This window comes from Stigmatopora nigra, chromosome 12, assembly GCF_051989575.1.
Source record: "Stigmatopora nigra isolate UIUO_SnigA chromosome 12, RoL_Snig_1.1, whole genome shotgun sequence".
NCBI lineage: Eukaryota > Metazoa > Chordata > Actinopteri > Syngnathiformes > Syngnathidae > Stigmatopora > Stigmatopora nigra.
The window spans coordinates 11,686,796-11,701,017 of NC_135519.1; the positions used below are offsets into that span (position 1 = coordinate 11,686,796).

The window sequence follows — 14,222 nt, forward strand, 5'->3', positions numbered from 1 at the left end:
GTTTACAGGCCTTTACGTTTTTTTAAATATAGTGACACATCCTCATATCATCGCAAAACAACAAAATAAATGAATCTGCACTTTCCAAGCTCCTGAAAATTTCCTCCACATAGCCTGTAAACAGGCGTTGACTACGGCCCATTTAACAGCGGAATCTGTCTAATGCACATTTTATAATAACGCGTAAGTCACCGACAAAGCGCATAACGGCGACATTATCGCACACTGCAGACAAACTGACCCAGGCTAGCGGCCCAGTACGGCTCTTTACTTCTAATGAACTCAAGTAAAGTCCTGCCATTAAAATCTCCACCGAAGTAATTGGCAATTTATTTCTCCACAGCATCATTTAATAACACGGACGGCCGGCCGAAGCCTTACGATGCGGCGCTGTTTATTGGGATTAAATAAAGGGGGGTGGGAGCTTTGCGATATTTTAGAATTGGCTGTGTTGTTTTGCTTATAGGAATTGCTATGTGTTCATTTTTTGGCATTGTAGAATGATGCGGTTAAAATATGGAATTTTGATTGAGGCAACCTGTTTTTACATGTATTGATAGGAGTCTGTTAAAATAGGGAAACGGGATTGCATCAATTTCTGCCTGTTTAAATGCCAAAAAAAATCATTTAAAAAGGTGGGATTGGAAAAAAAAGGTCATGATTAACTGTAAAAAAAATGGAGGAATTTGATGTAAAAGGGTATGCACAATAGTTCAGAATATAAAAATAAAATAAATAAACAAGGGCATCTTAAAGATAATTTAAGACAGTGTAATGGATTTTTTTGCTTATTCAATTCAATTGGGAGCAGTTATTTCTCACACAATAAATACATTGCAGTCACTAAACAGCCATTTTGCTCCACTCAATTAAACTAATGAATTATATTTCTTGGTCAAGCCATGTCTGGCATTGCTGAGTTTCACAATTTGCAGCCAAAATCCCAATATGTGGCTAAAAAATTACAAGTTAGTGAAACAAACAGACTGATGAAGATGTGTGTTCCATCATAGATATTAAAATTCCAGTTAATATACTAATAATGCATAGTATCCAAGGATACCTTCGGAATAAGGCTGGGCTTATTAGTTTGGCTCATTTGCGAGCGGCGAAGGTCACGGGCATCAATTGAAATGGTTGAACTTAATGATCTTTTCTGCCGCATTAGCGCGTGATCACCTGATGCATATGCAAAAATTGGGAAAGCTCTTGCCCGCCAAATTAAGGGGTCATGATTAGAGGGGCTGGCGTTCATGTTGAATGAGTATTGGTTCACTAGTTGACATGACTGGAGGGCCTAACACATGCTAGGGAAACATAATTAACACTCAAAGAGCAATTTGTTTAATGAAAAACATCCTCATTCCATTTTTTGGTCACATCACGGCAACGTGAGAGTTGATTCTATTCATTTAACGGAGCAGATCATTTTTAAGAGATGCAATTGGGGGGAATGATATGTTCATTTTTCAGGGATACATTATTTCCAACTAAGTTGGGGGCGGTAACTCATTTTTGTTGCGATATATTGCCAAAAAAATTAGCTGTCGTGACTATATATGCGATTAAAAAAAAAAATCTGTGCATGTGTCGAGTCTACCCGGCAACTGCGACGATAAATGACTTTTTAAATTTACCATGCAATTAACTGAAAGGCTTCCACTTATTTCTTTTAACTTGGTAATTTTAAGACATCATTTCACTAAAGGAAAAGCGATTTAAGCAGAGAATGTCGTGTTTATCACACTCGCAACTCCTTTCCAAGGCCAGGTTATATTCACCAGAGACGAAACAAAAGAAAAGTCTGCGTATAGCTAGGCCACCTGCAAGCTAGACACGGAAACGATACTAAAGGGGGAAAAAAATAAGATACAAAAGGCAAAAAGGCATCTTAACTACAATCGAGGAGAAAGAAAAAGATGGTTAAGAGAGAGCTTAGCAGCAGAAAAAGAGAAAGGTCAGGGATGAGACATAAGCAATGGGAGAAAAGGGAGGAAAAATAAATGTGTTCTGGGAGTTCTTTGAAACGTTCCGGTAGTTCAAACCTCGCCGTTGGGCTCGGAGGACCTGAAAAGTTCAAGTTTATCATCATTTCACCTTGCAGTGCAAGCGTGAAGTAAAAACACTTTCTTTTCCGTCCCCCTCTGGACAGTCTTAAGACGTGAGATACAAGAAAATGAGACAGGAATGTTAACGCCACCCATGTGAGGTGAAGGATTTGTGCTGGTGCCAAAAGGAGAAAAGGAATTGCTTCAGTAAGTCTTTATCAAACACAGGCATGTCTTAAGATGGACACTTTAACCTAAAAGTGGTTAACAGATATACGCGCAGTCTAAAAACAAATAAGGATAATTGAATTTTGCGATTCTGATCATTGAAATTATTGAATTGAAAACTTCTTATTCTCATTATGAGATCTAAACTTTCACCACAAAGTGCAAAAACAAATTAACAAACAAATAATAAATGAATAATCAATAAATAAGTAGTCACAATTATAATTAGGAAGGTGCACAATAACAACAAACAAACAGATATTATTATTTAATGATTATATAAGTAAATAATCAATAATTATGAATTTACGAGAGAAGCCACTAAAAAATTGGAGTTCAAATATTATATAGTGCATTATTCTTTTGGAATATTAATAAAAGAAACAGTTATGTGCAACATGTCTCTCTAAGGTAAAAAAAACAATCCCTAATATTAATTTAACAATTGGATCTAATCGCATACATTTTGGATAGTACTTTAAAGCAATAGTATAGTAAGCCAGAAACAAAAAAAAACATGCCATTTCATCATGATATTTGTCAAGGAACAAATCCCATTAGGACAACTCATTAAAACATCATCTACGGGTAAAAGCTGCAAAGCAAAGAGAAGCAATCACATGTTAATACGTTAAAACTTTATTTTGTTTTCCCTCGACGCCACCAGGATCAGTAGAACATTAACCCACACCCAAATCTTCTTTGTTCAGGATCAGGGATCAAACATCTTCAAACGTCTGCAAAAAAAATCACACGCGTCTTTGTTGGAACACGCTGACGAACCGAAAACGTCGAACGTCCCGCTGCGACGGTAATGAGAATCAAAGAGTGAAGCCTAGTGCTAATATGCATATTCATAACCGAGTCGGCTGAGGTGATAAAATATCCTCAAATAAAAACATCGAGGCTGTCGCACCCACTTTGCCGACAACAATGAAAAGATAATTGGCCTGTTTAATATCACGCTGTTGATGAGGAGCGATGAAAAATGTTGACACCCCGTCGCGTACACTAATACGTTAATTTCAATCAACGGTGGACTTAACGGCATAGTTCGGGAGTCGGACGCTTACGTGGATATCTGCCAGATGACCTTGTTGGAGACATGCCAATGCTTATGTAAGGCAAAGAAACACTTATACTGCATTAAAAAAAAGACAAATGACGGGGGAGATTGAAGCTGACCATGGAGATGAACTGGTGGCATTTAAAGAGCAAAGTTACTGTGATAAAGGTTGAATTTAAAGAGCATCTTTAGGCAACAAAGCCAAATGCTCTTAGTTTAAATGGCTTGGAAACGTATTGGTGTAATGGAGTTAACGTTTGTCATTCACATTTTAGGATTAATCTGCACCAAGATGGATTTAACTCTATTATTGGCACCTTTTTCTTATTCCATGTGAAAAACTATTCAAATACTGTGGGCGAGAAAAAATATGTAATGTTTATTCATGTGGTCACTGCGTCAAAGTGGCTGATCTCCAGGGAATTAGAAAAATATGTACTGAAAACTATCTTAATTATAAAGATTGAGCAATATGGTACAAAAATTCAAATGCACTTCCATTTTCGACATGTCTTTCATATTTGAAATAGCCTTGGCATCAGCAGGATGCATCCGCCTGACACAAGCACATGTCCGTGGTGGTGGCGTTGAAATAGACACTGGTTTGGAGACAATACCAGCCTTCCTCCTCCTCTTCCTCCACCTCCTCATGCCACCTCGCTCTTGAGGGGCTCAGACAGGAGAGAGTGGGCAGGAAGGAAGGAAGGAACAAAACACATAATAACAGTGCGGTGAATGAAACAATATGCATGCAAATGCTTTTACTGGCCACCCACACAAACCATGTCGTTCAAGCTATATGCAGTGAAAAATGCTGTCATTTGGCATTGTGTATCATGACTTAGTTTATCTCTCCGAGTTCTTTTCTTGTTTAATAAAGCAAAACAAGAATGTATGCTACAAGTTAAAAGTTCTACCCAAAATAAAGTCACAATAAAAAATAGAAAAATCCTATTTTGAGAACCTTGACGTCAACTCGATTTCATGTGGACCATTTTAGATATAATATTTAGATTTTTTATAACTAGATTAAAAGAACTGGATTAAAAGCCCTGAATATTCAGTTTTTATAGATCTAAAATAATGTTTATTTTAGCTTTTTTAAATATATTTTTAGATTTTACTAAATGATTTTTGAACTAGAAGCACAGAAAAAAATGGATTTAAAAAGGACAATTGTTGATTCAAAAGGGGGAAAATTAGGAAATTTAATATACACATATACAAAATTTTAATTTGATCCTAAAACAGAAAGTCGGCACTCATGATTTACTTTCCCGGGCCACACAAAATGATGCAGCGGGCCAGATTTGGCCCCCGGACCGCCACTTTGACACATATGATCTAAACAATGCAAAACTGAGTTTTGGCTGACATCTGACTTTCATACTGCAGAACAGTAGGTGGCAACAATACGACAATACCAAGGCTGAATTTGCATGACAATCATTAGATTAAATTACTTTAAATTTCACTGTCACAATCATCTCCCTTGACTACCAAATTTAAAGCACTCAAAACACCAATGGAAATGTCTCTGTACATCCTCTAATCGGTAACATTCTACCATGAGTAGATTATCAGTATTAGGCAATTCCTCACAATGCTTCACCCCTCATTGAGAAAGAGAGATGCATTCAGGCACAGCGTCCCTCCATTTTCTGACTCGTCCACTGGACGTTAATGCAAGCCATTAGTAGCACTTTGAAGGGAAATGGCTCGTTGTTAACGAGAAGCACGTGGGAGCTTATTAAGTGGCTGAAGCAAACTCCACCTGTCTTAAACCAGGAAGAGTAAAAATCAACATCCCATCCCCGACCAGTCGTAGTGAGTTAATCATGTGCAAAAATTTACACCATTAGTTGGTGTTGGACTAATAATGATCAAAAATATGGGGGTTTTACAGGGGCAATTACGATACAGTGATTGTAAATGAAAGCGGATAACAGGCCGTTTTTGCATTCTGTAAAAATGCAAATTTGGGGAAATGGCTCTCAAAGGGACACGGCAAACTACAAAGCTATTGCTTGTGTGTGATGCTGCATTCCAGAAAACTGAAAAAAAATGTCTTTGATTGATAAAAGAACACATCGGGGGTGTCTGGAAATGATAAAGATGAAATATAGTGTAAATACATCAGTTTTTAGCGGTCATACTACATATTACAAGTTGTGATTTGCAGCAAATTGACTACAGTGCAACTTTTCATGCCTACTGACACTTGAGTCTAAAATTAGTATTTTCACCAAACTAAAACAAAAAAAGGTAAAATTATCTTCTTTTAAGTAAACATTTCTAATTGCCAATCTTATTCAAACCTTATTTGTGCAGACATTAAGTCACCAGACATCACCATTCAATCAATGGCGGCTTTCCCACGTCATCAAAATAGCATAACCGACCAAAACAATGTGCTTGTCAATTGCAAAGTATCAAACAACCAGATAAACTAGCAACTTTCCTATTAAAAAATATAAAATACACATCACTGCGGGTTCAATTTTGTGGAATAAGGGAAGAGCAAACAAAAGCTCAGAGACAAATGGGTTTTACTACACTAGGATGAATAGTTTCCCCTTGAACATTTTGTCTCATTCCCAGAGCCTCAACACAGACGAGAAGATCACAGCATCCATCGTCTTTTATCACTGAGGAGAATCAAACACCTGGTTCTGGCCACATCCACCCCTGCCTAAACTTCAGAGCGAGAAAAATTAGGAGAGGGGTACAGCTGGCGAGCATTTGCACGGGGCGCCAAATCCACTCGGCACACAAAAATGTTTGAAGTGTCTTACGCTTGAAATGTGAAGATATCACGGGGAGCTGAGAGAGGTGTAAAAGTGTTCACAGTACAACTATTTCAGATGACAAAGCTCACAGTGAAAATCCGCTTCTCAGTGTCTGTCGCTGAACTGGATGAATGGCAGCAGTAATTGCAGTATTACATCATAAAATATAACCCTTTTTCCTATGCAAAACAATCCTAATTTGGATCAGAACCAGAAATTCTGATTGCGGTTAAAAGTAAAAAATCAGTTTTAATTTACTCTCAAAGCTAAAGTTTTGGTAACAAAGAAACACTTATAAATGAAGATCCCCTATTGGCAAGTATAAATCAAGAATCTGCAGCAAGTATGAGCAATTGTAATTTTCATTAGCAACAGAACTGCGAACCATATCAAAAGCAACAAAGAATCGATTCATCCGAGATTCATGCATTAATTTTCCAATTTGACTTATTTTCTTCATTGTCAATGAGAACTGGAACATTTCCCAGCTGACTTTCAACAGACTACAACTAAGAACTGGTCACCAGCCAATTATGCAGTAAATAAAGAGAGATAACTCTTACTGAACTGATCCAAGCATTCCTCCTTTCTTTTCTTTTGTAAATTTGGGCTTTCCTCCAAGTGTTCCAATACATAAATCATTGTAAAAATGGGAAAAACTAGTGAAGCTCTAAGGGGTCTATTTCCACAAGCAATTAAATAATCAATTAATCAAGTCCTTTGACAGTTTGCTTGTCAATAAAGTACTCTTTGATTTAGTATTTTCCTTCCTGTGAGACATCAAAAGCTTGACAGGAACGCACGTTGTGTTAGCAGCATTCATTTTAGAACACGAGGGATCCATGGGGACGCCAGAGGAAGTTCTAACCCCCCCAACGGGGACAGCAGATGAGGAGGGGGATCAGTGCTGCAAAGTGGATTGAAGGCACTTGGAAAATCACAGCAAACGATGACAGCACGTGGAATTTTAAAATAGCAAATTCAGATCACAATTTCAAATGGTTTACTATGTAAAATGACATGGTTAGTAATGTTACCCAGGATGCTGTGGACAGAAAATCTGCAATCATAATAATAGCAATGAAACATGATCAGTCAATGCCAGCATTCACAGTTCAAATAAAAATACCAAGTTGAACAAAAAATGTCATTACATTCATTACTAAGGTATCAAATCCGACCTCGATATGGGCCGATCCACCAATCGGGTGCAAAAGAATGTGATCAAGTAAACTTTTATGCATATGATTACATTTTTACTCATACATATACTCCCTGATGAGGTTAACCTGAGTTGATGATACTCCTGTCATTTGTGCAGGTTAATCTGAAAGCAAATCATCGTCTCGACAATCCCCTTTAAGAAAAACCCAACAACTTGAACTTTCCCATGTGAAAATACACCCTAAATTCCAACTGCCTTGTGACAATGCCCTAAAGAGGGAGAGCAGATGTCCTTTGCCTTGCAGCACATCTGCATGCGGCCTCAATCTCCACCCCTCCGCCGTCCAGACAATAGCACAGCCTCCCTCCTTGAAGAGTTTTTTCTTTTTTTCTTTTTTAACTGAAGCCTCCAGTGCAACAATAAAACCAAGAATGCAAAGAGTTTCCCACTCACTACCATCAAAAAATGAATGCACACTACTGATCCCAATTTAGAGATGGCCAACTTTTTGTATACTTGCGTTTTAATCCCACGTGCATAAACTACTCCCTGTCACCCACGCAAAGAAAGTAGAAAATCTAACAAAAAAGTAGTGCAGGACTCACCTCCCAGATCTCGAAACAGTGAGTGGGAAACTCCCATTAAAACCCAACAACACATAGTGCGGCTAGTATACGTTTAAACGCAGATCTGAACAAAAAACGGCATACTCGATTCCTACCTCCTGTTGGATGATGAGTGCGGGTGAAAGCGTTGAATCCGGAAGCAGCATCGCAGGCTAGGCGCGTTTCAAATGGGATCGGATTCGAATCATAATCCACCTTTTGAGGAATGTCAATAGAAACTTATCCTGATCGCTAGCGGCGAAGTGGACGCTCAAACGCAGCCTGGAATGTGTCCCGTTGATGACTTGAATGGCGAGTAAACAATATCCTGCTCCTCCTCCTCCTCCTCTTCTTCTTCTCCTTTTTCTTCTTCTTCTTCTTGTACTTGTTCTTCTTCTTCTTCCGTCTCTCCTGCCAGGATTGAGAGGTGCGTCTCCCCCTCCTTCCTCTTCCTCTGTCGCTTTGTCAATAAGGCGGAGCCATTGGCTCACAAGTAAAAGACGCACACGCACACGCACTTACCAGCGCAACATTGTCAACTGTAAAAATAAAATACTACACAAGAAAAACAAGACGTTTCTTTACTATCTTTGCCATTGCAATCAATTGTTTTCTTCAACTAGAATGGGTGCAGGATGCATTATAAAGTAGGTATATCCAGGAATTCAAATCACTTAAAAATGTGTTGTATTTAATAAACAACAAAAGTTTTATTGCTATTATAATTAAGTTAACATGTTTAAAATGAGGACACTGAACAACCCACAGAAAACCCACGCAGGCCCAGGGAAACCATGCAAACTGCACACAGGTAGACCGAACTGGATTTGAACCCACCGTGAGGCCAACGCACTAACCACTCAGTCGCCTCGCAAAAAAACATGTGAAGTAGTATGTAGTAATGTGAGGTATTTTTGCAGCATAGTAGGCTATGAATTAGAAAAAATATACTTCTATTTTGAATCAAAATGGCAAAAGATAAACATAGATGATATATGGAGATTATTTAAATTCTCATTCTGAAGCCTTTACCTGACTATAACTCCAAAAATCTCATTTTCATTTATGTAGTGTGAACACATAGAAGATCATCGGTGAACAAACATTTCTAGCATTTCTGCAGCCAGGGACATTAATTCTCCCCTCACAATTCCTTCTGGCGTAAATGCAAGCATTTGACCTTTTTAAAATGCAACACGATTCTCGGACTTGAGAGTAGAAGCTCATGAAGCGGCTGCTCAATCTGAAGGACTTGAGTACACACTGGGAAAAAAAACCTGCACACCCTCTGCCTGCAAATGCCCCCCTGCACCTTACTTATTAGAAATACTGGGTAGTGTGTTAATATCTAACAATGGCTTCTACATATGATGCAATCACTTTAAATAAGATACTCAAATGACCTTATGTTAGAAGCTAAGTGTTAATGTGACAAAAAGGTTAGTGGACCGCTATTTTAAAGGACATCTGAAAAAATGGTCAATGGTATTGAAGGCAGAATTATATAAAATGCCGCATTTGACGCATTATTCATCTTTAAATTGCATTTATCCAATCCAATCTGCATCAACTCTATGTAACAAGTCCATCCATCCTCCTTTAAAATGTCAGGTAACATTCCTAATGGAATACAGTAGCTTTCTAGTCTGCTCTTTGCTTACAACAGCTCTCTAATGTACCCTAATTATGTCCATAACCTACAAGCTAATTGGCATGCATCATACTGCATCATATCCACGCATTCAGGGTCAGTCTTTAGAGATTATCGGGGCTCATCTACTGGAAATAAGAGTTGGCCTTCTCTTCTAGATAAGGCAATTGGCAAATCCACTTCTTAATATTTCTCCCCTCCTCAAACAGGTGCCAACACATCAAAGAATACACACACAAACACACCCGCGAATAAATCACAGCAAGCGCTAAGAATGGAGAATGTGTGTGTGTGTGTGTAGATTTAGAGCCCCCGTCTCGTTTCATATTCATGAGGTGCAAAGCTTTGGTGCTCCCTGTGCTTGTTTACCGCCTTGTAGCATCTCGTGTCCTTGGGAGGAGGTTTGATATTCCGCGAGGTAAATGTGTTGACATAAGCTCGCCATTTTGCCTCTTGACACAATACACATGATGCTCAGCGCACACTCACAAATATCATCTAAGGTGTTCCTTCCTGAAAGGCCTTGTTTTGGTGTTAAAAGCTGTCCTTTTATATAATGTAGCATTTGGACTACCTTATTTAACTGTCTGAAAGGGGAAAGCTATTAGACAGCTCTCAGTATAATGCTGTTAAGAGTCCTACATGACTGCCTACAAAGTAATCACACTGAATTTAGTATTGGGTAAACATGGACAATTAAAACATGGCTTTCCAGTTGCTGACTGTTGCAAAATAACTGAAGCAGGTGATTATTTTTTGTAACCCAAAGGCTGTTTACGTGGCAAAAGTGATGGGTTTGTTAATGCAAAAATGTCAACATTTAGTAGAAGTGATTTTTGGGTGCAGTCTAACTCTGGAAAGAGTAGGTGACAAAATGCTAAAATATTTTCTTTGCAAATATTTTCTTTGCAAATAAAGGCTAATGTAGCAGAAGTCATTCTGAAAAACCTCCACTTTTAGTGCAGTACAGTGTGGGTCTCCCAAAAGTGCTTTTCTCCAATTTCTCTCCCAGGCATCCTGTCCTTGGAAATAGCTTTTCTCATTTTGCATGTTCTCATTTGAACTGATGAATGGATAGATCACTGCCTACAGGCAGGTTTCTTCAAAATGTATTTGAAATAAAACCCGATTGAGTATTCATTTGAACTACTAGTTTATCTGAAACTGAGCTGCTACCCTCTGCTGCTGAGGATTTGAACTGCTTTGGAACAGTATCTTTGAATGCATAAGAAAATTCTGTCCCAATTTGCATGCTTAAAATTCCACATTCACTCTATGACTTGATTTTTTTCCTCAATTATGAAGAAAAAAAAGGTGTCTGACTTTCTAGTTAGAATTTTGAATACAATCAAAATTCTGAATACAATCAAAATTCTGAATACAATCAAAATTCTGGCATTCAAGTCAAAATCTTGGTCTTCTTTCCTTTATTGGCCCTTATTCTCCTCCATTATTTACTACCTTGTTGACCATGCTACTAAATATACTGAATGGTAGTCTCACTGTATCTCTGATAAGTACGACATTCATTTATTTTGACCTACTATTCCTATAAATACTGATTCCCAACACTATTGGACAATATAGTTGTTGTGCACTGTCATACTATGGTTGCATTAACGGGCCACAACTACTTCTTACAGAGAGGTCTTGTACCCGCATTAAGATTGGCAAAACCCAGCACTTCCAAACTATCATAATCATCATTGGCACTTTGCCCAAACCACATGAAGTCTCCACCATCAAGTGGCGCCACCGCACTCTTCTTCTGGTGGTCGCGTGGAAAGCGCCGTTGCTCGGTGGGTTCCACACGAGGTTGTGTGGCAAAGTCGGCCCCGTAGACCGAGTTTTTCTCCGTCATGCATTTGACCCCGTGTTGGCACAGGCAAATTTGAGACTTGTGCTGGTTGACCTCCTCTTTACACTTTCGGCGGCCCGCGCCCTGATGGGGTCAAACGCAAAATTGGATTTTAAGGAGAAAACAGGCTTTCTTAGGTCAGAGGATACTCACCTCATCAAAGACAACGATATTATCCTTGAAGAAGAGCTTGTTGTTACACTGTGTGGCTGGATACGCCCTGGGTTTCTAAAACAAACATCATAGAAATATGAAAATAGAGTAATAGCCGTCTATGGTTCTCTAAAAATCTATCAATATTTGGCTTTAATGGCTACAGATTCACATACTTGCTCCGGTCTCGTCTTGGTAAAGCGTTCAAAGTTATAAGCTTGCGGCAAATTTGGGGGAACTTGGCTCAGCATCCTGCCCGTGCTGGTAGATGCTTCGCGACTCCTCCCCTCGTTCGGTGCAGGGTCGGGATGGGGGAACTGAAAGAGTCAAACATCCATTTGTTTTAGTGTACAATTTTGCAGAGAAAATGGCTTTCAATACATTTATGTGCAGGGGAGTGGACTTCAAGACTGAAATATTTTCTTACCCAGTTGCCATCAAAGCATGTTGGGGAATAACGCTTGCCACCTTTTACCATTTTGTCATACTTGGATGGTAACTTCACTGCAGAAATGGAGATCTACACACAAACACACACACGTGCTAGTGACTATGGAAACTGTGCATTCAACAAGCATTATATGCCCTCACGGTCACCATGGTGAGGAACTAAAATACCAATGGAGCAGAGAAATCAGTACTACAATGTCTACTTTATCATTATACAAAAGAAGAATAAAACCAAGGAACTGAGATTTGATTTAAGAACTCCCAACATGACATAAACATAAATAACATAAATCATGCAAAACAGTGACTTTATTTCAACAATTCCCAAAACATTAGCCAATATTATCCAACACAAGGATTTAAAAGAGTTGCAAACGGGTATAAGTTGTTTTAGTAAATTTTCTAAAGACAAAAAAGGTTATTTATAAGCTAAGAAGCAATTCAGTTAAACATTACCTTAGAAAATGGCAGTTTATTTGAAAATAACACTGGAGAAGGGCTAACAAAAGGCAGTGACATCATCAAGTATGTAATAAAGTCAAACAAGGCACTTTGATGACATCAATATATTACACGACTTTCAATTTTCTAATATTTATATAACTTGATGATGTATTATATTTGCATTACATGAACTGCTTTAGGAAATTACTCTTACCTGAACTCCCCTAATACTGACCAAGCATGAATAGTTTTATACATAGGAAGGCAATAGGCAATGACTTTTCTGCATCACTTTCAAGAACTGCTGGGAAGAGTCTGGCTGTTTATTTTCCCATTCCTGCACACGTGCTTCTTCAAGTGGCTGGCCACCCGATGCCACCTGGAGATAGTCATCCGATGAGTCGTAGAAACTTTCAGACCACCGTCAAACACTTTTAAAACGTACCTCTCTTGTGCCAAATTGTACTTGTTCATCCTGTCTGCTTCCTGCTTTTTCTCCTCCAGCCATCTATGCAAGAGATCCTCCTTCTCCCTCCTGGCTTCCGACAGCGCTGCCTTCAGTTCGTACTGCTCCTTGTGCAAGGCGGCGAGCTCTTTAGTCTGAAGTTCGATGGTATACTCGTGTCGGTGAATGATGTCCTTCAGGGCATTACTTGCTTTAGCCAGAGTCAGAGCCTCTTGGCGGTGGTGCGACATACTGAATTGGAAAAAAGTTCATATTTGATGGCAATGAGTGTAAAAGCAATTAAAACTCATGCGGTGTACCGAAGAAGACATTTAAAAAAAAAGCTGTTGACCCCAAAGATCTGTTCTGGGGCCACAAATGATAAGATCCAGGACAAGATTCATCATTCAAAGGTCGTTCTTACCGTGACTGCCAATGCTGTAGTTCAGCATCTTTGAAATGCATAACAGTGGTCAAGTCAGAGACGGTCTGGGATAGCTTAAAATACATAAAAATTAGGATATATCATGTAGATATTCCCGCAGGGCCAAAATCCAAAGTTTTCCTACCTTTTCTGCCAAATGCTCACTTTCTCTGATGCCGAGTTGAAGTAATCTGACGTTCTGAACTTTAACCCCATCTTCTGTGCTGTGGTAAGGAATTATTGACATTTCACTTAGAAGATATTGACTTTTTTTTTGGTATGCAACAAAATAAAGACATTTCTAACCTTTCTGACTGGATATCTTCTACAAACTGCTTGCGACTATCAAACCGGTCTTCAAACTGAGACACTAAAAGATGGGGAAAGGTTAAGTCAGGTAAAATGAAGGAATGAATACTTAGAAATAGAAAATTGAGGAATAAATCATACAGGTTGTATATACGCCTTCGTATGGAAGTTTCTCTCTCTGATCTCTAAGTTGTAGTCGAAAACGTACACGACTCTTCCAGCTCGCCATCTTAGTTCACACAAACACGTCTCATATTTTCTATTTGCCTTACAAACGGAGTATTTTTCGTCGTACAATTCTGTGGTGGTCAAACAACAGCTGATTGTTAGAATGCAGCGGTCAGCTGATGCATGCCACGCCCACACACACCCCCACTCATTTCGGCCAATCAACAGAAGGCTGAAATAGACCTTCAATAGTGATGAATTATTACAAATAATAATGAAATGCATCTAAAAATTTTGGAAAGGATCAGTATATTACAAATATTCTCCCCCCCCAAACACTATTTTAACCGAGTAATACATTCGAGAAACGCAGAGAATATTCTCAATCCTTCCGTAACAATGGCCCACTAAGCGGTTCC

The 14,222-nt window shown here is 38.7% G+C and overlaps 3 protein-coding genes across 4 annotated transcripts in view; all 3 read right to left on the reverse strand.

Moving 5' to 3' along the window:
• Positions 1–8,314, reverse strand: part of ctbp2a (C-terminal binding protein 2a) — a 31,770-nt gene extending 23,456 nt beyond the window's left edge. The window contains exon 1 of one of the 2 annotated variants that reach the window (XM_077729578.1): positions 8,018–8,314. The gene's annotated coding sequence lies outside the window, so the exon portion shown is untranslated. The remainder of the gene's footprint in view (positions 1–8,017) is intronic. The other variant, XM_077729580.1, reaches the window with a different exon arrangement.
• A 2,745-nt stretch (positions 8,315–11,059) lies between these two features.
• On the reverse strand, positions 11,060–12,570 carry tex36 (testis expressed 36). Its single transcript, XM_077729485.1, has 5 exons — positions 12,470–12,570; positions 11,991–12,083; positions 11,740–11,880; positions 11,564–11,638; positions 11,060–11,494 (listed from the first exon to the last, which is right to left on the reverse strand). The coding sequence occupies exons 1-5, from the start codon at positions 12,533–12,535 to the stop codon at positions 11,183–11,185; spliced, it is 687 nt and encodes a 228-aa protein (XP_077585611.1). The 5' UTR covers positions 12,536–12,570; the 3' UTR covers positions 11,060–11,182.
• A 117-nt stretch (positions 12,571–12,687) lies between these two features.
• Positions 12,688–14,202, reverse strand: LOC144205252 (uncharacterized). The gene is made up of 6 exons (XM_077729486.1): positions 13,777–14,202; positions 13,633–13,696; positions 13,472–13,550; positions 13,327–13,400; positions 12,903–13,154; positions 12,688–12,836 (listed from the first exon to the last, which is right to left on the reverse strand). Exons 1-6 carry the CDS (start codon positions 13,862–13,864, stop codon positions 12,752–12,754), a joined length of 642 nt encoding a protein of 213 aa, XP_077585612.1. The 5' UTR covers positions 13,865–14,202; the 3' UTR covers positions 12,688–12,751.
• Positions 14,203–14,222: the final 20 nt, after the last annotated feature.